The sequence below is a fragment of the Pygocentrus nattereri genome, chromosome 6 (genome assembly GCF_015220715.1).
Source record: "Pygocentrus nattereri isolate fPygNat1 chromosome 6, fPygNat1.pri, whole genome shotgun sequence".
NCBI classification, from domain to species: Eukaryota; Metazoa; Chordata; class Actinopteri; order Characiformes; family Serrasalmidae; genus Pygocentrus; species Pygocentrus nattereri.
In genome coordinates this window covers 3,662,298-3,689,837 of record NC_051216.1, presented here as the reverse complement: position 1 = coordinate 3,689,837, position 27,540 = coordinate 3,662,298, and the positions used below count along the sequence as shown (strand labels likewise).

Here is a 27,540-nt window from a genome sequence, read left to right as displayed (position 1 = left end):
GTGCTTCAGGGCAGAAAACTCCAAAATGTGCCGTACAGAACCAGGTTTAGAACCAGGTTTAGAACCAGTGCTTTGGCCAAAAAGCATTCGTCGGGTTGATGAATAAAGATAAATGCTGGCAAACGAAGCTACTGAGTTATTGTGACCTTTTGACCTCTGCAGTCTTCATCGGGCAGAACATCAGAAAGGAGCTCAGACTGAAACACAGACTGAAACACAGCTTTCTTTAGTAAAGAAAATGGTCCTATGTAGAACCATGGACACTCAAAGAACCCTTTGCATGAGTAAAGCATTCTTTGCCTCATGAAATGGTTCTTCAGACTGATGGAGAATGTGCTGTGTGTGGTTCTACATAGAACCTTTTTGAAAAGGGTTCCAAAAAGCACCAAAAAGGCTTCTTCTACTGTAATAAGCCGGACATTATAACATTATTGAAGAACCCTTTTTGTTTCTGTATAGAACCCTTTTTAAAAAGGTTCTTTATAGAAGTTTGTAGAACAGTGTCTGAACACAACCATGCAGTATGATAAATGATACTTTATGCAGTGCACAGACTATGGCATGTGTAGAACCATCTACAACACATTCTCCATCAATCTGAAGAACCATTTCACCATGCAGAGAACCCTTTAATCATGCAAAGGGCACTTAGGGTGTTCATGGTTCTATATAGAACCGTTTTCTCCACTACAGAACCATTTTCTTTACTAAAGATCCCTTGAAGAACCATCTTTTTTATTATTAAGTGACCCATATTACTCCCACAACGGGGAAATTTCACCTCCGCATTTAACCCATCTGGGCAGTGAAACACCACATACACACTAGGGGGCAGTGAGCACACTTGCCCAGAGCAGTGGGCAGCCCAATCCACGGTTCCCGGGGAGCAGTTGGGGGTTAGGTGTCTTGCTCAAGGACACCTCAGTCATGTACTGTCGGCTCTGGGGATCGAACCGGCAATCACGAGGCTGGATCCCTAACCTCCAGCCCACGACTGCCCAACGTGTTATTCGTGTTATTCGTACCGTCATAATAATAATAAAAAAGATAAACATTACAGGAGTATCAATTGAGTTATTAATGAAGCTGAGCAAGAAGAAGAGCCACCCAATAAGAGGCCCTTTATATAAAAGCCAGTTTCTGAGGAGCCTGGCCACTTCTTATTTCCGCTGTTATATCAAAAACAGGACTGCAAAACAGCAGAGGGCGCCCACGAGCGGGTCCTCGCTGAATGGAGGTAAGCTCATTGGCTGTTTGTGTTCAAAGATGTTATGAACGTACATGAGGCGCTGATTAAACTCCTATAACTCGGGTTTAAAGCTCTTAAACATATAACAATGGTGTTAAAATGTTTTATGGCGGTCAGTGTTTCAGGAAATTAATGTATTCTTTTACATTAAGCATTTATAAACTATGATTTTGCTCAAAAGCTCCTTCTAAACCCATTCATTTTGGACTCGGGAGCGTCTATATGGCGACAAGGTGTAGATCCAATTTAGAATGATCTATACTGTAACTACTTTATGTACTATCACTATATAATGTGCTGTAACTTTGTCTATACTGTCCTGTTTACAATGGACCGCGTTCATCGCCTTTAATATAAGTGTGGACGTTTATTTTGTTCTTCTGTGTCGTGTGCTCAGCTCTGGTGGGCATTCACACAATGTTGGGGGGGGTGGGATTTTGTACAGTGAGAACTTTGGAATGATTCCATCTCCCACCCTGCAGAGTTTAGCCTCGGCCTTAATCTAACACACCTGATCCAGGTAATGAAGGCCTGCAGGGGCATCTGAACGTTAGAATCAGGTCTCCAGGACCAGGACTGAGCACCTCTGACACTTTTGGTGCCCTAAAGAACCTTTCGCTCAAATTACGTTTCAAATGAGGTCTAAAGAACAATCTTTGGACCTCATTCAGGTTAGGAAACCGAACGCGGCGTCGCTCCGAGGAAGCCTTTTTGGCACCTTTATTTGTAAGACTGTGTTGTGTTGTCATGGTAACGGAGAAGATAGTAGCTGGAGATTTTTGGAACCTCTTTTTTGAGCATCTTTGTGCTGCTTCACAAGGTTTACGAGCTAACGAGGGCCGTCCGAGCGCACCGTCTACCCCGTGGAGGAGTAGGGCGTGTCGCTGTGGTAGTTATAATCGGGGCAGATTTTCTGCACCAGTTTGTAGTCGATGCTGTAGAAAGCGATGTAGATGCAAATGACCTTGAAGGGCTTGGAGCAGAGCCAGGAGACGTGGCTCTGCGTTTGCTCCTGGTAGCATATTTGTGAGGTTTCGAAGCCGCACAGTGCAGTCTTCTTGTTGCGGTCCGTTTTCTCGTACTCGATGCGGCAGTTGAAGGCTTTGGAGTCCTTGGTCTCCAGCGTGCTCTGCTGAGCGATTTCGAACTCCACCACTTTGGACGGAGGGACCAGGCTGACGGAGACGTTCCCCAGGCCGGTGGAGTTGTGGCGGAAGTAGACGCTGAAGGTTCCGTTGCCGTGGTCCACGATCTTCCCCGTGATGAGCAGGTTCAGCTTCACGGTCTTGATGTTGGAGTTGAAGTCGCCCCAGCCGAACATTTTCTTGAACTTTCCCGTCTTCACGATGGGCCTGCGCTTAGTCCTGCTCTGCGCCTCCCCGACATCTGTCCGGTTATATAACCAGTCCCAGGGGTCCTCCGTGTTTTCCAAATACGCCGTCTCTCTCGGGCTGCTCTTTGGGCCAGGGGAGCCCCTGGAGAAGAGGCGCAGGGGGTTGGGGACTCGCGGGTTTGCTCCTTTGGGATTCACGCTCAAACCCTCATTACGACCGTCCCCCCACTCCATCACGCCCAGCTCCGACATCCGCAGCCGCCTGCATGTGACCTTCACAAACAACACAGAGCAGAGAGGGAGACGTCCACAAAGACTGTTAGAGCAATAGAATCAGTTACGTTTAGAAATCAACTGTAAACACAGCATTTTTTAGCTTACTGCAAGAAAATTATGCAACATTTAAAGAAAACCATATAATATGTTAAGACATCTATATGATCTGTAAAGAAACGTATGTTTCTGATGTGTGAAGAACAACGATGCATAAAGACGACTATATGATTTGTAAACACAACTCTGCAGTATGTAAAGAACGTTTTACAATGTGTAAAGAAAACTACATGATAAAGGCAACTATACAACCTGTAAAGGAAGCTGTGCTATGTATAAACACAACTATATAATATGTAAAGAACACTAAACAATGTGTAAAGAAAACTACATCATATGTAAAGACAACTATACAATCTGTAAAGGAAAGTGTACAACATGTAAAGTCAACTGCAGTACCTGAAGACAATTATACATATCATATGTACAGATTTACATATGTATGTACACATGTAAAGAAAGCTGTGTAAATACAACTTTACAATCTGTAAAAAAACATTTAAAAACAACTAAACAATGTGCAAAAAGCTATCATATGTAAGTAAAACTATATGATCTGAAGTGAAATCTATGCAGTGTATAGATCACATTACGGTATGTAGACATAAGGTATGTAAAGATGCTATATGTTGTGAAGAAAATGATGTACTCTGAAAAGAAAACTGAATATGTAAACTGAGATATAAAAACTATGTAAAAACAGCTACTATATATATATATACAGTGGGTTGCAAAAGTATTCAGCCCCCTTGAACTTTTCAACCTTTTGCCACATTTCAGGCTTCAAACATAAAGATATGAAATTGACATTTTTTGTGAAGAGTCAACAACAAGTGGGACACAATTGTGAAGTGGGACGAAATTTGTTGGATATTTTAAACTTTTTTTAGAAATAAAAAACTGAAAAGTGGGGCGTGCAATATTATTCAGCCCCCTTGCTTTAATACTTTGTAGCGCCACCTTTTGCTGTGATTACAGCTGCAAGTGGCTTGGGGTACGTCTCTGTCAGTCTTGCACATCGAGAGACTGAAATTTTTGCCCATTCTTCCTTGCAAAACAGCTCGAGCTCAGTGAAGTTGGATGGAGAGCGTTTGTGAACAGCAGTTTTCAGCTCTTTCCACAGATTCTCGATTGGATTCAGGTCTGGACTTTGACTTGGCCATTCTAACACCTGGATACGTTTATTTGTGAACCATTCCATTGTAGATGTTGCTTTATGTTTTGGATCATTGTCTTGTTGGAAGATAAATCTCCGTCCCAGTCTCAGGTCTTTTGCAGACTCCAACAGGTTTTCTTCCAGAATGGTCCTGTATTTGGCTCCATCCATCTTCCCATCAATATTAACCATCTTCCCTGTCCCTGCTGAAGAAAAGCAGGCCCAAACCATGATGCTGCCACCACCATGTTTGACAGTGGGGATGGTGTGTTCAGGGTGATGAGCTGTATTGCTTTTACGCCAAACATAAGTTCGATTTTGGTTTCATCTGACCAGAGCACCTTCTTCCACATGTTTGGTGTGTCTCCCAGGTGGCTTGTGGCAAACATTAAATGAGACTTTTTATGGATATCTTTGAGAAATGGCTTTTTCTTGCCACTCTTCCATAAAGCCCAGATTTGTGCAGTGTACCACTGATCGTTGTCCTATGGACAAAGTCTCCCACCTCAGCTGTAGATCTCTGCAGTTCATCCAGAGTGATCATGGGCCTCTTGGCTGCATCTATGATCAGTCTTCTCCTTGTTTGAGCTGAAAGTTTAGAGGGACGGCCGGGTCTTGGTAGATTTGCAGTGGTCTGATGCTCCTTCCATTTCAATACGATCGCTTGCACAGTGCTCCTTGAGATGTTTAAAGCTTGGGAAATCTTTTTCTATCCAAATCCGGCTTTAAACCTCTCCACAACAGTATCTCGGACCTGCCTGGTGTGTTCCTTGGTCTTCATGATGCTCTCTGCGCTTTAAACAGAACTCTGAGACTATCACAGAGCAGGTGCATTTATACGGAGACTTGATTACACACAGGTGGATTCTATTTATCATCATCAGTCATTTAGGTCAACATTGGATCATTCAGAGATCCTCACTGAACTTCTGGAGTGAGTTTGCTGCACTGAAAGTAAAGGGGCCGAATAATATTGCACGCCCCACTTTTCAGTTTTTTATTTCTAAAAAAAGTTTAAAATATCCAATAAATTTCGTTCCACTTCACAATTGTGTCCCACTTGTTGTTGATTCTTCACAAAAAATTACAATTTCATATCTTTATGTTTGAAGCCTGAAATGTGGCAAAAGGTTGAAAAGTTCAAGGGGGCTGAATACTTTTGCAACCCACTGTATATATATATATATATATATATATATATATATACAATACAGTAGACAAAAATGCAGTGTAAATAAAACTATGTGATCTGAAATGAATAAAATCATACTATGACATGTAAAGGTATCTATTCAATGTGTAAACAAAACTATACAATGTAAAGAAAATGATACAGTCTGTAAAGAAAGCTATAAACGTGTGAAGAAACCTGACTTGTAAAACCTAAATACATAAAGAAAACCATATGATCACTACATAACTGCAATGTACAAATAAAAATATAATATGTAAGTAAAACTATATGATCTGTAAAGGAAAACGTTGCCCTGTATGAAGAAAACTGATATGTAAACATAACTATACAAAATTATACAATATGTGAAGAAAACTATATATTCTCAGACAAAATGTACAGGATATGAAGACAAACAGACACTATATAAAGGAAACTAATCAGAAAAGAAACTGTTTAATATCCGCTGCTCTAAGTTTTGTTTCAAAGAGAATTATTCAAATATCCCAGCGCTGTGAGGCAGCAGCCTGAACACAGTCATCTGTCTTAATAATGCTGTGATTCAGAAACACTTGGGCTGAATTCGCTGTGAAAAATAAGCTCAGATATAATTCCTGACGTCACAGTGCAGTGATCGCAGGCACGAGCGCCCCCCTCGCTTCAGGACTCAGTTCTGGTCCACTTAAGATAAAGTCTTAATAATTTTGTAGAAATAAGCCAAACTAGTCTTATTGGTAATTAGCGGCGCTGCCGTCCTGAGGCAGGAGAGAGGATCATTTGCTGCAGCAGATGTGAGGCTTTAAGTAGGGCTGTTTGGAATCACGCGCGCACCAGCCGCACTGTACTTCCTCCCTAATTACACATTTAGCTGTGAGCTTAATTGTAGCGCATGTGAACTGCAGAGCAGCGCTCAGCGCTAACGTCCACCCCTAAACCAGCTCAGCACCGTCGCCGCTTCTCTGCCCATTCTCAATCACTGACCAGATTATTGAAATGAAAACACAGGTGTAAATATGACATGATCTATATGATCTATATGATCCATATGATCTATATGATCTGTAAATACAACTGTACAGCATGTAAAGTCGCCAGTACAATCTGTGATCTGTAAAGACACCATGAATAAAGGAAGCTGTACAATGTGTAAAGACAACTAGACAATCTAAAGGAAACTATATTATATTTAAAGGCAACTATATGACCTGTAACAAAAAATATGTGGTATGTAAATAAAGGTAAATGATCTGTAAACTAAATTTTATGATATTTAAAGAAAGCTATAGGATCTGTAGAGAAAACTTTATGATGTGTAAAGAAAACTATACGATCTGTAAAGAAAACTTTATGATGTGTAAAGAAAACTATACGATCTGTAAAGAAAACTTTATGATGTGTAAAGAAAACTACAATCTGTAAAGAAAATTTTATGATGTGTAAAGAAAACTATACGATCTGTAAAGAAAACTTTATGATGTGTAAAGAAAACTATACGATCTGTAAAGAAAACTTTATGATGTGTAAAGAAAACTATACAATCTGTAAAGAAAATTTTATGATGTGTAAAGAAAACTATACAATCTCTAAAGAAAATTCTGTGGAATGTATAGAACACATGATGTGTAGAGTATGAATATGAAAATGTTATGATATTTAAAGAAAAGTATGTGATTTGTAAACAACATTATATGATATGTAAAGACAACTGGATGATCTGTAATATATATACAATATATAAAGAAAATATACAATGTACAAATACAGCTATGGAGCATGAGCATCAGTTCTTTGTCATTTCTGCAATAACTGTCCAGATTAAACTGATTTATTTAGATGGAAACAATATCATAAATGTGAATATTATATGAGCTACATGATCTGTAAAGAAAACTAAACTATGATATGTAAAACAATATGCAATACATAAAGACACCAATACAATATGCAAATAAAACGAGAGTAAAAAAAACTGTACAGTTTGAAAATAAAAAAGTAAGTAAACTTTATTTGTAAAGTTTTTTATAAAGTATTAATGTGAGTAAAGTAAGTAAGTGAACTTCTATATATGGCTCTTTTTCTAAGCCAAGGCTACAAAGTGCTTCACGGTAAATTATTTAAAAATAATATAATAAGAAACAATAAGAAAATAAACAAAAATAATGAAGCGCTTTAAGACTGTCTAAAACAAACCGACACAATAGAAAACATCATAAACAATAAACACAGCAAAAATACAATTAAGCGCAGTACATGTAAACAAAACTATACAATGTTCAAAGATAATTATGATATGTAAATTTTAAAAAAAGCACTTGGGATGCACCAAAATCTTGGCCACCGAAAAAGTGTCCAGTGTTGTTGGTAACTGGGTGGAGAGTTTAACCTGCAGCAGTACAGCTTTACAACTCAAGCACTGAACACGCCCACAGCAGCTATACAACCTAGATAACATGTAAAGTCAGCTGTATGATCGGTAAACCTGTATAGAAACCATCTACAGCATGTTCTCCATCACTCTGAAGAACGTTTAGTAAAGAGCCTCTGAAAAACCATCTTTTTAAAAGTGTATATTGGATAAGAACTGCCAAGCTAATATTACTACCTGTAGTCTCTCTAATGCTCACATCTGTCCTGCTTTGCGATTGGTCGCATTTCTGACTTTGGAGCTTTAGCGTTTTATTTTGGACCAAAATAATCCCAAAACGAGAAGAACAGAGCCGAACAGCCTTGAGGTCCTGTGCTGAAACATGCTGGAGTTGCTAAGACGTCCCTCTGCAGTTCTGTAAGTTACTCAGTACTTTTTATTTAATACTTTTGTACTTTCACTTCAGCTGTTTCTTGGCAATAAATTTATCTTTGTATCGTTATTTTACTCACATCTCAATACTTTTACTTCAGTCTGGATTCAGGCCACTGTACCCACGTCTATGACATAAAACCACCTGCACATTATTGGTGGATTTCATAGAAAAAATAAAACATTGAAAATGTAGGCTATGGGCCCTGACAACAGAGAGCCGGGCCCTGACAACAGAGAGCCGGGCCCTGATTACACAGAGCTGGGCCCTGACAACAGAGAGCTGGGCCCTGATTACACAGAGCTGGGCCCTGACAACAGAGAGCTGGGCCCTGACAACAGAGAGCCGGGCCCTGATTACACAGAGCTGGGCCCTGACAACACAGAGCTGGGCCCTGACAACAGAGAGCTGGGCCCTGACAACAGAGAGCTGGGCCCTGACAACACAGAGCTGGGCCCTGACAACAGAGAGCTGGGCCCTGACAACAGAGAGCCGGGCCCTGATTACACAGAGCTGGGCCCTGACAACAGAGAGCTGGGCCCTGACAACAGAGAGCCGGGCCCTGATTACACAGAGCTGGGCCCTGACAACAGAGAGCTGGGCCCTGACAACAGAGAGCTGGGCCCTGACAACACAGAGCTGGGCCCTGACAACAGAGAGCTGGGCCCTGACAACAGAGAGCCGGGCCCTGATTACACAGAGCTGGGCCCTGACAACAGAGAGCTGGGCCCTGACAACAGAGAGCCGGGCCCTGATTACACAGAGCTGGGCCCTGACAACACAGAGCTGGGCCCTGACAACACAGAGCTGGGCCCTGACAACAGAGAGCTGGGCCCTGACAACACAGAGCTGGGCCCTGACAACAGAGAGCTGGGCCCTGACAACAGAGAGCTGGGCCCTGACAACACAGAGCTGAGCCCTGATTACACAGAGCTGGGCCCTGACTACACAGAGCCGGGCCCTGATAACGCAGAGCTGGGCCTTGATAACGCAGAGCTGGGCCCTGACTACACAGAGCTGGGCCCTGATTACACAGAGCCGGGCCCTGATAACGCAGAGCTGGGCCCTGACAACGCAGAGCTGGGCCCTGATTACACAGAGCCGGGCCCTGATAACGCAGAGCCGGGCCCAGACAACGCAGAGCCGGACCCTGATAACGCAGAGCCGGGCCCTGATAACGCAGAGCCGGGCCCTGATAACGCAGAGCCGGACCCTGATAACGCAGAGCCGGGCTCTGATAACGCAGAGCCGGGCCCTGATAACGCAGAGCCGCACCCTGATAACGCAGAGCCGGGCTCTGATAACGCAGAGCCGGGCCCTGATAACGCAGAGCCGGGCTCTGATAACGCAGAGCCGGGCTCTGATAACGCAGAGCCGGGCTCTGATAACGCAGAGCCGGGCCCTGATAACGCAGAGCTGGGTCCTGATAATGCAGAGTTGGGCCCTGATAACGCAGAGCCGCACCCTGATAACGCAGAGCTGGGCCCTGATAACGCAGAGCCGGGCCCTGATAACGCAGAGCCGGGCCCTGATAACGCAGAGCCGGGCCCTGATAACGCAGAGCCGGGCTCTGATAACGCAGAGCCGGGCCCTGATAACGCAGAGCTGGGTCCTGATAATGCAGAGTTGGGCCCTGATAACGCAGAGCCGCACCCTGATAACGCAGAGCTGGGCCCTGATAACGCAGAGCTGCTTTATGATAAATTAAATTCAAGTTTTATTACTTAATTGAAACATAACAGAAGCAAGTTTTGAAAAAGGTGACATGTCTCCAAACTTTTGACAAGCTGTCTGTCCAGACTTCCAGTTGCAGTTCTACCACATACAGCCTCGTTCACATCAGGCACACCTGCACAAATGATGCAAACGGCCTGTAATAGCCCAGCAGTTCAAGAGCCCGGCGTTTAATGTGAAATCAATGTGTCTCCCACAGACTGAGGACTCGGCTCATTTATCATCCCTCACTCTGCTTAATTAAGACAGTACCTCCCTGTAACAGAGAGAGAGAGAGACAGAGAGAGACAGACAGACAGACAGACACAGAGAGAGAGAGAGAGAATAGAAATGCTTGCTTTTTTAATGGCTATCGAAGGTTTGTAAATCAATATTCCATTAGATCCACTTTCCAGCTCTTTTTCTACTGAACTATGCAGAGTACCTTATTTTGAACTATTTGCAGGCACCCTAAAATCTTAAAAAGGGCCCGTATAATATAAGAATGAACTTTCCTTACTTTTCTGAAACACAGAAATATTTCCAAATCATACAGTTCACTGCCACACAGCTCATATATGGACACTAAGCTGCTAAAACAGCCCATTTTGGACCCATCATGGTTGTGACATCACAGCCATATTAGAAACTAAACTGCTAAAACAGCCTGTTTTGGACCCATCATTTCTGTGACATCACAGCCAAACGCATTTGAATAGGACCCCACCCATTCACAGTGTAGTTTTAGCCTGGACTGCTTTTTGAATGAGACACAATACAGGGCAGCCAATCAGAACAGAGCTCATTTACATATAATTTTAAATATAATTTGGACGCTGTCCAAAACGAATACTTTTCTACATCATTTGAACACAGAAGCTGCCCTTAGCATTTCAGTGGACCAGCAGAAATGCTTAGACCATTTTTTTATTAAAATTTGTAGAACAGTAACAAAAACAGCCTGTTTAATTCTAAAGGGATATGAAAAGCAATTCTGGCCAGATGTGAGTAGTAACTAGTTAAGTTATTAACTAGTTATATTATATTACTGGTTATATTACTAGTTCTAGTTATATTACCTCAAGCACATGAACTTCAATAAAATACTGAAGGATTTTTGCTCTTCTGGGTATTTTCAAATCACGATGCTTCTACTTACAGTTACTAATTCTTTTTAATATTTCATTTCATTACATTTTGTAGGTGACCACATCTGTCCTGCTTTGCGAATGGTCGCATTTCTGACTTTGGAGCTTTAGCGTTTTATTTTGGACCAAAATAATCCCAAAACAATAAGAACAGAGCCGAACAGCCTTGAGGTCCTGTGCTGAAACATGCTGGAGTTGCTAAGACGTCCCTCTGCAGTTCTGTAAGTTACTCAGTACTTTTTATTTAATACTTTTGTACTTTCCCATCAGCTGTTTCTTGGCAATAAATTTATCTTTATCATTATTTTACTCACATCTCAATACTTTTACTTCAGTCTGGATTCAGGCCACTGTACCCACGTCTGATGACATAAAACCACCTGCACATTATTGGTGGATTAAAACCTTGAGAAACATTATAGGAAACGTAATAAAACGCTAAGAAACGTAGAATATGTGTCCTTTACAGACGACCCCTAAGGTGGAATACTCTTCCACACTGCAGCTTCAAACACACAGCCGGGAATCTCTGCCTGAGTTTGATCTCCGTGTTCTCACTTCCTCTGGCAGTGACGTGACGGGAACATCATCCTGATCACAGCGATCATGTTCAGAGAACATGCGGAGAGAAACGAGTGCAGGTGAGGTGAGGTGGGGGCGGGGCCAGGGGCAGAAGTGACAGGGTGATGAACAACTCAGAGGATTGCTGTGACAACAAGGACTGGCAGGAGGAAAATAAGATGTTTTAGTGCCTTCAGAGGAGAAATGGAGATTCTGCTGATGCACACATTTTTATAAGTGCTCATCATGTGGGTTTGTATATATGTTTCATATATATATATATATATATATATATATATATATATATATATATATACACACACCACTGTATATACATGTAAAGACTCATGCAATATGGCCAGTATGTATTATATATACATAACTACCTGTATATAATATATCTCATATGCACTATATACATGTAAATACCCATATGTAATAAGTTCAATATATATATATATATATATATATATTGGATATATATATATCTTATTATATACATGGAAGCAGCTAAATGTAATAATAACATCACATGTAATTATAATTATAATAGGTCCAATAATGTATTGGTAGTAATCACATATATGTAACAATAATAAACTGCAAATATTTTATCTTAGCTAGTGATAATATCCAGTCCAATATTCCTTGAAATGAGCAAAACTATTTGCATCATTATTTTTTTAAACAAATAAAATGCTCTATGGAATAAAACACAGCATTTCATATTTCAGTAGATTCAGTTACTGACAACAGAATGTATGAAATGCATTCTATAATCTTCTAATATTCTTACAATAATTATTTATCTGCAATGTATATAAATATAAATCGCTGTTGTTGAGACAAAACCTTGTATCTCCAAAATGGTAACTATACAAGAGAAGGGAAAAACCTGCTTTACCTTCAATATAAGTCAATGGAACCAAACTTGTCCAAGTAGTTTTGGGCCATTTGTTTTGGTCCAATTCTCATGACATTTACACACAAACAGCAAAAAGGAACTTTCAGTTCATTTCAAAGGTGATAAAAGGTTCCGACAGCAACGATATATCTATATTTACACACACGCACACACACACACACACACACACACACACACACAAACACACACACACACACACACATATACAGAGGTGGACGAAGCACACAAACCATGTAGTTGAGTTAAAGTAGAGATACTCAAGGTGAAAGTAGAAGTTCCTCCCTTTAGACCTCCACTTGAGTAAAAGTACTAAAGTATTTCCCTTCAAATGTACTTAAGTATAAAGTAAAAGTACTAAAAGAGTAATTCTGGCTCTGATGTCCTGTTATCATTTTTATAACCAGACTGGCTTCATGAACTCATTTCAGGTGGAAGTAATTTACTATTTACCAAACTAATTTACTATAAAATGAAATGGTGTTTGTAGAAATTCAGAAAAAAGCCGCGTCAGTCTCGACTGCATATGTGGACATATTTCTATATTGAGCTCTATTTACACAAAGTTAGGTTAGTTCATCATTTATGTTGAACAGACTCTCCCAAAGTTTTACGCTGCTGCGCTGACGTTGAACCGCGTGCTGCACTGGGTCGGTATGACCAACAGGTCAAAACCAGCTCTAAACAAAGTGACCGCTGGGCCCTGATTGGTGCTCTGGCTTTGCGCTTCTTTCGTTTGGAGCCAAAAAGAAATGTTTTTGCTCTTTAAGTTTAAAAAATGAAACACAAAGCTTTTGTAAAAAGCGTTAAGTCGGGTGTGCTTTGTTGGTCCTGTAAGTTAGAGCTGTGTTTCTTTGGTTTTCCTACAAAGTCAGGACATCTTTTCCTGACCACACATGGACGTCCTTTGATTGTGCTGTCTGTATTATGTGTGAACAGGGTAAACAGTGAAGCAGCAACTTTTTGGTGGAGAAATAGGTAAAACTTGGCAAGGTCTGTTAGAGGAGAACGCTCGGAAAGATTAATTAAGACGGCTTAACTTAATCTGCAGTGCTGTGCTGGGGGCAAATATGACTTTTCTCAAAATAGACAGTATTTTAACACAACCTTGCCTTTCTAAAAGCAGCACACAGCATTTCATGTGTTCAGGCATGATGTGACCAAGCCCAACTAACGGTGGCAGAACAATAATGTGCTCAGAGACGTTTTAAAGGAATAGAAAAGGGACATTTTCTCCTCTTGTTCCAAATGTAGCCAATCAGCCAAGACATGTTTGGTGTCTGAAGTTTGCTTCTATAGTTGTAGCACTGGAGCTACAAGGCTAATACAGGCTTATACCCTCACCATGGTGCTAACTGCATGTCTTAATCATTATACTTGCCTCAAACCTCATTAAGGAATCTCAAATATATGTAGGTTCTGACACTGTACGACACACTTTTATGTGTAAATCTGGACTAATGTATTTTAGCATAGCTATAAACAGTTGCAACCATCTTAAAACTTGAATATTTCTAAATATTTGTCCATTTTGTGCTATACTAAACCATTATGGAGTGGTCTCAGCCTCTAAACTAAACGCAAGCTAAACTGGCAAACCTAAATCCCTGCCAAACTTCGCTACTGTGGTGAAACATTTCTCAGCTTGCAGCTGATCGCTGCTACCATGGTGAAAAATTACCTGGCTTGTGGCCCAGTCAAACTCCACTACCAAGGTGAAAAATTACCTGGCATGTGGCCCAGTCAAACTCCACTACCAAGGTGAAAAATGACCTGGCTTGTGGCCCAGTCAAACTCCACTACCAAGGTGAAAAATGACCTGGCTTGTGGCCCAGTCAAACTCCACTACCAAGGTGAAAAATGACCTGGCTTGTGGCCCAGTCAAACTCCACTACCAAGGTGAAAAATTACCTGGCTTGTGGCCCAGTCAAACTCCACTACCAAGGTGAAAAATTACCTGGCTTGTGGCCCAGTCAAACTCCACTACCAAGGTGAAAAATTACCTGGCATGTGGCCCAGTCAAACTCCACTACCAAGGTGAAAAATGACCTGGCTTGTGGCCCAGTCAAACTCCACTACCAAGGTGAAAAATTACCTGGCATGTGGCCCAGTCAAACTCCACTACCAAGGTGAAAAATTACCTGGCATGTGGCCCAGTCAAACTCCACTACCAAGGTGAAAAATGACCTGGCTTGTGGCCCAGTCAAACTCCACTACCAAGGTGAAAAATTACCTGGCATGTGGCCCAGTCAAACTCCACTACCAAGGTGAAAAATTACCTGGCATGTGGCCCAGTCAAACTCCACTACCAAGGTGAAAAATTACCTGGCATGTGGCCCAGTCAAACTCCACTACCAAGGTGAAAAATGACCTGGCTTGTGGCCCAGTCAAACTCCGCTACCAAGGTGAAAAATTACCTGGCATGTGGCCCAGTCAAACTCCGCTACCAAGGTGAAAAATTACCTGGCATGTGGCCCAGTCAAACTCCACTACCAAGGTGAAAAATGACCTGGCTTGTGGCCCAGTCAAACTCCGCTACCAAGGTGAAAAATTACCTGGCATGTGGCCCAGTCAAACTCCGCTACCAAGGTGAAAAATTTCTTGGCTTTTGGCCCAATGAAACTCCTCTATCGTGGTGAAAAATCTCTCAACTCATGGCCCAGTATAATTCTGCAACACTTCACAGATATACCACAAACTTCAGGAATCACAAACTAAAGGTTAATGACTGAAAAAGAACTCAGGAACAAGTAGAACACTTTAACTAATATATTTGATGTATTTAAAATTAATATAATGTGTCATGTAATTTATTGTAATCCAGTATAATTTTATGTAATTCATTGTTATTCAACAGAACTCTGTGTAATTCAGTATAATTTAATTCAATGTAATTCAATATAATTCAGTTTAATTCAGTGTAATTCAGTCTGATTCAGTGTGCAATGTGGTATAATTATGTGTAATTTAGTATAATATAGTATAGCTCAGTATAATTAGTGTAATTCAGGATAACTGTGAAATTTAGTATAACTGTGTAATTCAGTATTATTCTGTATAGCTCAGTGTAATTCAGTATAACTGTAATTCAGTATAATTCTCTATAGCTCAGTATAATTAGTGTAATTCAGTATAACTGTAATTCAGTATTATTCTGTATAGCTTAATATAATTCAGTATAGCTCAATATAATTCAGTATAATTGAGTATAGCTCAATATAATTCAGTATAATTCAGTATAGCTCAATATAATTCAGTATAGCCCAATATAATTCAGTATAATTCAGTATAGCTCAATATAATTCAGTATAGCTCAATATAATTCAGTGTAATTCAGTATAGCTCAATATAATTCAGTATAGCTCAATATAATTCAGTATAATTCAGTATAGCTCAATATAATTCAGTATAATTGAGTATAGCTCAGTATAATTCAGTATAGCTCAATATAATTCAGTATTATTCTGTATAGCTCAATATAATTGAGTATAGCTCAATATAATTCCGTATAGCTCAGTATAATTCAGGGTAATTCAGTATAACTCAGTATACACACACACACACACACACACACACACACACACACACACACACACACACACACATCTTCTAAGCCGCTTCTCCTTCTTGGTTGCGGGGGGTGCTGGAGCCTATCCCAGTGGTCATCAGGCGGAAGGCACCCTGGACAGGTCGCAAGTCCATCACAGGGCTAGCTCCGTATAATTCAGGGTAATTTAGTATAGCTCAGTATAATTCAGTGCAACTCAGTATGATTCACTATAATTCAGTATAGCTCAGTATAATTCACTATAATTCAGTATAGCTCAGTATAATTCAGTGCAACTCAGTATAATTCATTATAATTCAGTATAGCTCTGTATAATTCAGTGCAACTCAGTATAATTCATTGTAATTCAGTATAGTTTAGTATGATTCGGTGTAACTTAGTATAGCTCAGTATAATTCAGTGTAACTCAGTATAATTCATTATAATTCAGTATAGCTCTGTATAATTCAGTGCAACTCAGTATGATTCACTATAATTCAGTATAGCTCAGTATAATTCAGTGTAAGTCAATATAATTCACTATAATTCAGTATAGTTTAGTATGATTCGGTGTAATTTAGTTTAGCTCTGTCTAATTCAGGGTAATTCAGTATAATTCAGTGTAACTCAGTATAATTCAGGGTAACTCAGTATAATTCAGGGTAATTTACTATAGCTCAGTATAATTTACTATAACATTGTAATTCAGTATAATTCAGTATAGCTCAGTATGATTCAGTGTAATTTAGTATAACAGTATAATTCAGGGTAATTCAGTATAGCTCAGTATAATTCAGGGTAATTTAGTATAGCTCAGTATAATTTACTATAACATTGTAATTCAGTATAATTCAGTATAGCTCAGTATAATTCAGGGTAAGTCAGTATAGCTCAGTATGATTCAGTGTAATTTAGTATAACAGTATAATTCAGTGTAATTCAGTATAGCTCAGTATGATTCAGTGTAATTTAGTATAACAGTATAATTCAGGGTAATTCAGTATAGCTCAGTATGATTCAGTGTAATTTAGTATAACAGTATAATTCAGGGTAATTCAGTATAGCTCAGTATAATTCAGGGTAATTTAGTATAACAGTATAATTCAGGGTAATTCAGTATAGCTCAGTATAATACAGGGTAATTTAGTATAGCTCAGTATAATTTACTATAACATTGTAATTCAGTATAATTCAGTATAGCTCAGTATAATTCAGTGTAATTCAGTATAGCTCAGTATGATTCAGTATTATTCTGTATAGCTCAATATAATTGAGTATAGCTCAATATAATTCCGTATAGCTCAGTATAATTCAGGGTAATTCAGTATAACTCAGTATACACACACACACACACACACACACACACACACACACACACACACACACATCTTCTAAGCCGCTTCTCCTTCTTGGTTGCGGGGGGTGCTGGAGCCTATCCCAGTGGTCATCAGGCGGAAGGCACCCTGGACAGGTCGCAAGTCCATCACAGGGCTAGCTCCGTATAATTCAGGGTAATTTAGTATAGCTCAGTATAATTCAGTGCAACTCAGTATGATTCACTATAATTCAGTATAGCTCAGTATAATTCACTATAATTCAGTATAGCTCAGTATAATTCAGTGCAACTCAGTATAATTCATTATAATTCAGTATAGCTCTGTATAATTCAGTGCAACTCAGTATAATTCATTGTAATTCAGTATAGTTTAGTATGATTCGGTGTAACTTAGTATAGCTCAGTATAATTCAGTGTAACTCAGTATAATTCATTATAATTCAGTATAGCTCTGTATAATTCAGTGCAACTCAGTATGATTCACTATAATTCAGTATAGCTCAGTATAATTCAGTGTAAGTCAATATAATTCACTATAATTCAGTATAGTTTAGTATGATTCGGTGTAATTTAGTTTAGCTCTGTCTAATTCAGGGTAATTCAGTATAATTCAGTGTAACTCAGTATAATTCAGGGTAACTCAGTATAATTCAGGGTAATTTACTATAGCTCAGTATAATTTACTATAACATTGTAATTCAGTATAATTCAGTATAGCTCAGTATGATTCAGTGTAATTTAGTATAACAGTATAATTCAGGGTAATTCAGTATAGCTCAGTATAATTCAGGGTAATTTAGTATAGCTCAGTATAATTTACTATAACATTGTAATTCAGTATAATTCAGTATAGCTCAGTATAATTCAGGGTAAGTCAGTATAGCTCAGTATGATTCAGTGTAATTTAGTATAACAGTATAATTCAGTGTAATTCAGTATAGCTCAGTATGATTCAGTGTAATTTAGTATAACAGTATAATTCAGGGTAATTCAGTATAGCTCAGTATGATTCAGTGTAATTTAGTATAACAGTATAATTCAGGGTAATTCAGTATAGCTCAGTATAATTCAGGGTAATTTAGTATAACAGTATAATTCAGGGTAATTCAGTATAGCTCAGTATAATTCAGGGTAATTTAGTATAGCTCAGTATAATTTACTATAACATTGTAATTCAGTATAATTCAGTATAGCTCAGTATAATTCAGTGTAATTCAGTATAGCTCAGTATGATTCAGTGTAATTCAGTATAGCTCAGTATGATTCAGTGTAATTTAGTATAGCTCAGTATAATTTACTATAATATTGTAATTCAGTATAATTCAGTATAGCTCAGTATAATTCAGTATAATTCAGTATAGCTCAGTATGATTCAGTGTAATTTAGTATAACAGTATAATTCAGGGTAATTCAGTATAGCTCAGTATAATTCAGGGTAATTTAGTATAGCTCAGTATAATTTACTATAACATTGTAATTCAGTATAATTCAGTATAGCTCAGTATAATTCAGGGTAAGTCAGTATAGCTCAGTATGATTCAGTGTAATTTAGTATAACAGTATAATTCAGTGTAATTCAGTATAGCTCAGTATGATTCAGAGTAATTTAGTATAACAGTATAATTCAGGGTAATTCAGTATAGCTCAGTATGATTCAGTGTAATTTAGTATAACAGTATAATTCAGGGTAATTCAGTATAGCTCAGTATAATTCAGGGTAATTTAGTATAGCTCAGTATAATTTACTATAACATTGTAATTCAGTATAATTCAGTATAGCTCAGTATAATTCAGTGTAATTCAGTATAGCTCAGTATGATTCAGTGTAATTCAGTATAGCTCAGTATGATTCAGTGTAATTTAGTATAGCTCAGTATAATTTACTATAATATTGTAATTCAGTATAATTCAGTATAGCTCAGTATAATTCAGTGTAATTCAGTATAGCTCAGTATGATTCAGTGTCATTTAGTATAACAGTATAATTCATTGTAATTCAGTATAGCTCAGTATGATTCAGTGTAATTCAGTATAGCTCAGTATGATTCAGTGTAATTCAGTATAGCTCAGTATGATTCAGTGTAATTTAGTATAACAGTATAATTCAGTATAATTTACTATAACATTGTAATTCAGTATAATTCAGTATTGCTCAGTATAATTCAGTGTAATTCAGTATAGCTCAGTATGATTCAGTGTAATTCAGTATAGCTCAGTATGATTCAGTGTAATTTAGTATAACAGTATAATTCAGTGTAATTCAGTATAGCTCAGTATAATTCAGTGTAATTTAGTATAGCTCAGTATAATTTACTATAACATTGTAATTCAGTATAATTCAGTATAGCTCAGTATAATTCAGGGTAAGTCAGTATAGCTCAGTATGATTCAGTGTAATTCAGTATAGCTCAGTATGATTCAGTGTAATTTAGTATAACAGTATAATTCAGTGTAATTCAGTATAGCTCAGTATAATTCAGTGTAATTTAGTATAGCTCAGTATAATTTACTATAACATTGTAATTCAGTATAATTCAGTATAGCTCAGTATAATTCAGTGTAATTCAGTATAGCTCAGTATAATTCAGTGTAATTCAGTATAGCTCAGTATGATTCAGTGTAATTTAGTATAGCTTAGTATGATTTACTATAACATTGTAATTCAGTATAATTCAGTATAGCTCAGTATGATTCAGTGTAATTTAGTATAACAGTATAATTCAGGGTAATTTACTATAGCTCAGTATGATTTACTATAACATTGTAATTCAGTATAATTCAGTATAGCTCAGTATAATTCAGGGTAAGTCAGTATAGCTCAGTATGATTCAGTGTAATTTAGTATAACAGTATAATTCAGTATAATTCAGTATAGCTCAGTATGATTCAGTGTAATTTAGTATAACAGTATAATTCAGGGTAATTCAGTATAGCTCAGTATAATTCAGTGTAATTTAGTATAACAGTATAATTCAGTGTAATTCAGTATAGCTCAGTATAATTCAGTGTAATTCAGTATAGCTCAGCATGATTCAGTGTAATTTAGTATAACAGTATAATTCAGTATAATCCAGTATAGCTCAATATAATTCAGTGTAATTCAGTATAGCTCAGTATGATTCAGTGTAATTTAGTATAACAGTATAATTCAGTGTAATTCAGTATAGCTCAGTATAATTCAGTATAATCCAGTATAGCTCAATATAATTCAGTGTAATTCAGTATAGCTCAGTATGATTCAGTGTAATTTAGTATAACAGTATAATTCAGTGTAATTCAGTATAGCTCAGTATAATTGAATATAATTTGGGGTAATTCTGTATTATTCACTGTAGCTAGGTATAATTTTCTAAGACATTGTAATTCAGTATAATTCAGTATAGCTCAGTATAATTCAGTATAGCTCAGTATGATTCAGTATAGGTCAGTAGGATTTAGTGTAATTCAGTGTAATTTATTATAGCTCAATATGATTCAGTGTAATTTAGTATAACAGTATAATTCAGTATAATTCAGTGTAATTCAGTATAGCTCAGAATAACAATATAATTTGGGGTAATTCTGTACTATTCACTATAGCTCAGTGTAATTTACTGTAGCATTGTAATTCAGTATAATTCAGTATAGCTCAGTAGGATTTAGTGTAATTCAGTGTAATTTATTATAGCTCTGTATGATTCAGTGTCAATCATTATAATTCAGTATAAGTCAGTATGATGTATTATAGCTCAGTATAATTTATAATGAAGAGTAATTTAGCGTAACTCTGTGTAATTCAGTGTAATTAAGTATGAATCATAGTAACTCAGTGTAATTCAGTATAACTCAGTAAGTTAGGTGATGGTCTGTAATATCCGGAGGAGGTGCATTTAATGATAACGTGTGATGATATGAAATCCACAAAGTGTAGGAGGAAAGGGTCTGGACACTCGTCTGTAATGAGCAGCGCCCAGCCGGCTGTCTGACGCTCCCTTGGGTGGACATATCTTTTATGACCTGACAGTAAAAGGTAATTGCCATGGTGACCAGCACAAGCCCTCTGGAAAGTTATTAAGAAGTCAGGGCCATCCCGATGGCGGATGGCGGCTGAAGGTGGATGGAGAAATGCGTTTGCCGGCACGTCTGGACCGCTCTGCAGCCGCTGGGCACGATTCTGTTTGGCTGTCACATCTGTATACGCACCCAACCCCCACCTGCCCCTCCATCTCTCTCTCTCTCTCTCTCTCTCTCTCCCTCTCTCTCTCTCTCTCTCTCCCTCCCTCTCTCTCTCTCTCTCTCTCTCTCTCTCTCTATCTCTCTCTCTCTCTCTCCCTCTCTCCCTCTCTCTCTCCCTCTCCCTCTCTCTCTCTCTCTCCCTCTCTCTCTCTCTCTCTCTTCTCTCCCTCTCCCTCTCTCTCCCTCTCTCAGGCATAAAATCTCATCATTTGTACAACACGGTGTCAGCAGCCTGCTTTGTAGTTTATATACAGAATCTGCTTACCAGGTTTTAAAACTTACACGTTTACTCACATGGCCTATTGAGTTTCATGCTATAAATAGATCATGTGCATTCTTGTAATAAATCTAGTTTATATTACTGTAGGTTTATTTATTTCATTTTTTTTTTTATTTATAACATTTACAGTACTGTCCAAATGTCAGAAACCACCTTCCGTGTATTTAACTTTCAGTCAAAACAGCCAACAAGTGCAAATTATTCATTTTCAGGGAATATTTATAAGAGGAGATTAGATAGAAGTTAATCCACTTTCATTAGGAAGGCCAAATCGAAGAAAATAGGCCTCCTAACAACCACCTGGAAGAGCTGGTCGACCCCAAAACGGCCCCCATCAGATAAACAGCACTGAAAGCTTTGATCTCTGAGAGAGAGGAGAAGATCAAGCTGCTTCAGATCTGAAAACATCCACAGGTGTTTCTGTCCATCCTTCCACTGTGAGAAGACCACTCAGCGCCGTGGGTCTGAAAGGACGTGTAGCTGATCAAGAAGAACCTCAATGAGAAAAGGAGACGGACACACCAAACAAAGAAGCTGGACGATGGACTGACCGCCCCAGAGTCCAGACCTCACCACTGAATGGGTTTGAGTAGTCCAGAAAATCAACCAGCTTCTCAGACTGAACTTATACAAAGCCAATTCTAGAACACTGGGACAACAGGAAATATATAAATGCAAATCCTTTTTGACGTGAATTCGACTGAAAAGACGAGTGTGAAGTACAAAGGTGGCAGTTTAACATGAAAAACGTTGACAGGTGCCCGGTTGCCACAGCGTCACAACACCTTTTCTTTTAAGCACATTTAATAATCGTCTGTAATTGTGAAAGTGGAATTTTCCCCATTCTTGCTTGATCTAACGCACAGCTGCTCCACCACGTGAAAACAGGGGACGCATTAAGCTGAAGCTCTCGTGTGCAGACGTCTGGACGTGTGCAGCAGCTACACACGACTGAGCTTTCACAAGACGGTGATGCTCACTTGCGGAGGGGTGCTTAACATGCTGTGGCTGGAAGTGAAGATGTTCTATTGAAAGATTTCAGCCAGCTGACTTGAAAAACACACTCAGCTCATTTCTGAGGTACTGTTTCCATTCTGAATGGTGACCACGGGGAATATTTTAACCCTTGTGTGGTGTTGGTGTGTTTGTTACTCAGTGCTCTGCTGGAGCCACTGCATTAGTGTGTTTACATCAATACAATAACAATTTATGTAAAAACACCAGATGTTTAAAATATCACGTGTCCATCTCCTTTAGCAGCTGTAGCCAGTCAGCAGCCTGTCTATGTTGTCCACCCTCACACACACACATACACACTAAGAGCATGCCATATAGGAGGAGAACAGAGTGAAGGACACAGCACCTCCTCGTTTCTACGCTCACTGTCCACTTTATCAGCTCCACTGACCGTATAGCTGCACTCTGTAGTTCTACAGTTACAGACTGGAGTCCATCTGTTTCTCTGATACTCTGTTACCCTGTTCTTCAGTGGTCAGGACCCCCATGGACCCTCACAGAGCAGGTACTGTTTGGGTGGTGGGTCATTCTCAGCACTGCAGTAACACTGGTGTGTTAGTGTGTGTTGCGCTGGTCTGAGTGGATCAGCTGCTGGAGTTTTTAAACACCTCAGTGTCGCTGCTTCTTGTCCCTCTCTCCTCTTTCTGTCTGTCCTTCTCTGTTCTTTTCTCTCTCTCTCTCCTGTATTCCTCTCTCTTTCTCCTTCTCTTTTCCTCTCTCTCTCTCTCTCTCTCTCTCTCTCTCTCTCTCTCTCTCTCTCTCTCTCTCTCTTTCTGTATCCCTCTCTCTCCTCCAGGGAGGATGAGGGTGGTCTGTGCTGCTGCAGAACAGATTACACCCTGACGGCTCACGCCTCGAACCCATCATTCTTCATCAGCGGCCGGCCGCTAACACACGGCGCCGGCCGGAGAGGATCAGCGAGGAACATCACGGCGAGGAGCCGATTCTGCGTGTTTGAGTTTTAATCTCCGCCGTCGTTAACACCTGACCCACACACCGCCACGCCACACACCCACCAGACCGTTAAATCAGCCGGTCAAACGTGTGGCCAGCGGCCAGGGGCTAAACAGATACGCAGGAATTAACGGATCATTCAGAACGAGCGGTAATTACAGTGAGAGTGAGGTTACATCAGTTTCCTTTCAGCACTAAATGATATAATTATCCTGGATATATTTATTATAATATACAGTGCTGTACTGGACAGCCAGCTTTAAAAGAAAAACATTTTTATTATTATTTATAATTCTTATGTTCATCATTTGAGCTCAGCAGCTACTGTACACTGTAATAAAATTTCATGATGAACAGACCAATAGAAATGCTCCAAAAATCTATGGAAAAAAACAAATCATGTTACACTGACTTTCATGTTATTTTACCTTCTCCTGTAAAGTTACCAAATATTAATGTGCCTGAAATATACAAACATCAAGATATTGTCCACTGTATAATCAAGAGGTCATTATATACACACCCACACCCACACACACACACACACACACACACACACACACACACATATATATATATATATATATATATATATATATAATTTATAATAGCAATGATCTGTAAATCTCATAGACCCATATTTTATTCACAGTAGAACACAGAACAGATGTCAGATGTTGAAACTGAGACATTTTACCATTTCATGAGAAACATGAACTCATTTAAAACTTGACGTCAGGAACGCATCTCAAGTTGGGGCAGCGGCAACAAAAGGCTGCAAAAGTAAGTGGTTCTAATAAAAACCAGCTGGAGGAGCAATTTACAACTAACTCACCTGACTGAGTATAAAAGGAGCAGTTTAGAGAGGCGGAGTCTCTCAGAAGCAAAGATGGGCAGAGATTCACCAATCTGCAAAAAAACTGTCTAAACACTGTGGAACAATTTCAGAAAAATGTCCCTCAACGTAAAAATGTAAAGACTTTGGAAATCCCACCATCTACAAGACATAATATCATCAAAGGATTCAGAGAATCTGGAGAAATCCCTGAACATCCCTGAGTATTGGATGCTCCCGATTCTGTACTGAAATCACTGCATGGGCTCAGAAACTGTCTGTGAACAAAGTTTGCCGTGAAATCCACAAATGCAAGTTAAAGCTGCATAATGCAAAGATCCAGAAATGCTGCCACCTTCTCTGGGCCAAGCTGATCCAAAAGGGACTGAGGGCAAGTGGTAAAGTGTCCTGTCGTTCAATTAATCAAATTTTTAAATTCTTTTTGGAAAACATGGACACTGCATCCTCCAGAGTAAAGACCTCCCAGCTTGTTATTAGCACACAGTTCAAAAGCCAGCATCCGTGATGGTATGAGGGAGCATTAGTGCACATGGCATGGCCGTCTTGCACATCTGTGAAGGCACCATAAATGCTAAATACAGGTTTTGGCAAAATGTGCTCCATCCAGACAACGTCTCTTTTAGGGAAGGCCTTGTGTATTTCAGCAAGACGATGCTGAATCTGTTCGATGGTCTTTTTTGGGAGTCCAGTTAGGAGACCATTACAGTGATCAATCCTGCTAGGAATAAAGGTGTGGATGCGTTTCTCCAGGCCTGCTTTAGTCAGAACGTCTCTGATCCTGTTGTTGTTTTTAAGGTGATAAAAAGCTGATTTAGTAACTGCTTTGACACGACTGATAAAACTGAGATCAGAGTCCATCAGTGCACCGAGGTCAGGTACTAGTTCTTCAGATTTCAGCTTCCGAGTCCAGACAGGCAGCCAGTCTGTGCCTCTCTTTGCTATTCCCAAATAAAAGCATCTGTTTTATCTTTCATTCAACTGCAGAAAGTAATATAATTAATATCGCCTTAATATAAAGAACACAGCCTTTTTAAATAACAGTACTTGTTTACTTTTTGCAGACAAAATCTCTGTGTTTATAATCTCTGTGTTTATAATCTCTGTGTTTATAATCTCTGTGTTTGGCATGTAATATTTATCAATATTTATCAGCCACATAATCATTAGCTAATAGTTTGTTAATGACTGTTAATTATCATATAATTGTTAATTCTATACTGATAAGTGCCATAATTAAATTTTTTAACCATGTACTTATTGACATACAAATAATTCATAAAGATTTTGAATGATAAACATTAATTATAGCTTGTTAATAAAGATTTCATTACTTGACTCTCATAATTCATAAATTATAAGACGGATAGTTTATGTTAGGCATGCGTCTATTTGCAAATAATCCACAATTATTTTCAATGACTTCTTAGCATTTGTCTATGGTCCTATTTTAAAAGATTATTCTAATAAATCACAATGGTTAATATATATACATTTTAATATATATATATGTATATATAATAGTAATAATCTTATTAATATTTAGCTATTATGTTATAATTAATTAGCTATTCACGAAGCTTTTAATAATGAAGTGTGATTACGTTTTTACATCTGTGTCATTTTCTATTACCCAAAACATTTCAAGCATAAAGCTTATGAGCTCATATAATTATATATATATATATGACATTATATTAATGATATGCCTTATTAAGATGGATCAGGCTCTGAACATGTGGTAACATCTGTCCAAATCAAGAGTCTACAGAAAACAGAAGCAACAGTAGCAGTAAGGAGCTCATCACGTCAGGACCTGTTAATAAGCATATCAGTCTATCTGATAATAAGGATGTCAGGAGCTGCTAATAAGAGCAGATGATGGCGTGTTAAAGGGCTCAGCGACTGAAGAGCATGGGATTGTATTGTACTGTAAACGATAACGTGTTAATAAAAGCCTCCTTGTGTTGAGAGTTAGAGGAAGTGCGTGTGCGTGATGTTCTGAGCAGCACGTCTCTGCCATCCTCACTCAGCAGGTGGAAGCTATCTTCGCGTCAACACCTCCATAATCCCATTACAATGCTCTGATGAGCGTTCTGGCTGAGGTGTTTGACATTGGTTTCAAATAACAACCGGGAAACAGCCTCGAAGACTCAGCAGGAAAGCAGCGACCGAGCCTCTCCATTCGGAGAGAAAGTGTCCCGAGCGCTGCCCGACGTTCAGCGCTGTGCTCTGAAATAAACCACCATCCCTGCCCGTCGGGACCCACTGACGTGCCATAAGACGTTTATTTCCACTGTAGGCCGCAACCGAAGCAAGAAAAACCGAGCAATGCAAATTCATTTCCTCAGAGAAGCAGCTTAATGATTAGTAACCCGAACGACGATCTGGCTACCGCAGGTCGTCTAAAGCCGTGTCTGTCTGTCTGTCTGTCTGTCTGTCTGTCTATCTATCTGTCTGTCTGTCTGTCTGTCTGTCTGTCTATCTGTCTATCTATCTGTCTGTCTGTCTATCTGTCTGTCTATCTATCTGTCTGTCTATCTGTCTGTCTGTCTATCTGCCTGTCTGTCTGTCTATCTGTCTGTCTGTCTATCTGTCTGTTGGTCTATCTATCTGTCTGTCTGTCTATCTGTCTGTCTATCTATCTGTCTGTCTATCTGTCTGTCTATCTATCTGTCTGTCTGTCTGTCTGTCTGTCTATCTGTCTGTCTGTCTATCTATCTGTCTGTCTGTCTATCTGTCTGTCTGTCTGTCTGTCTGTCTGTCTGTCTATGTATCACTGTTGTCAGAAGAAAACCTCGTATCTCCGTGGTTGTCATTTTTCAGTTTTTCACATTATTTGAAAATGCCTGTTGCTCTTTTCATTGTTTGTCAATTTCATCATGAATGAACCAAAAGAAGTACTAAAAGTAAAGTTTGTTTTTCCTTCTTCTGTAAAATTTCCATTTTGG

The 27,540-nt window shown here is 38.9% G+C and overlaps 1 protein-coding gene across 1 annotated transcript in view; it reads right to left on the bottom strand.

The window, feature by feature from the left end:
- Positions 1 to 877: 877 nt before the first annotated feature.
- Positions 878 to 27,540, bottom strand: part of nxph2a (neurexophilin 2a) — a 51,081-nt gene continuing 24,418 nt past the window's right edge. The window contains exon 3 of the mRNA XM_037539179.1: positions 878 to 2,855. Coding sequence (XP_037395076.1) covers positions 2,106 to 2,855 — 750 coding nt within the window. The 3' untranslated portion in view covers positions 878 to 2,105. The remainder of the gene's footprint in view (positions 2,856 to 27,540) is intronic.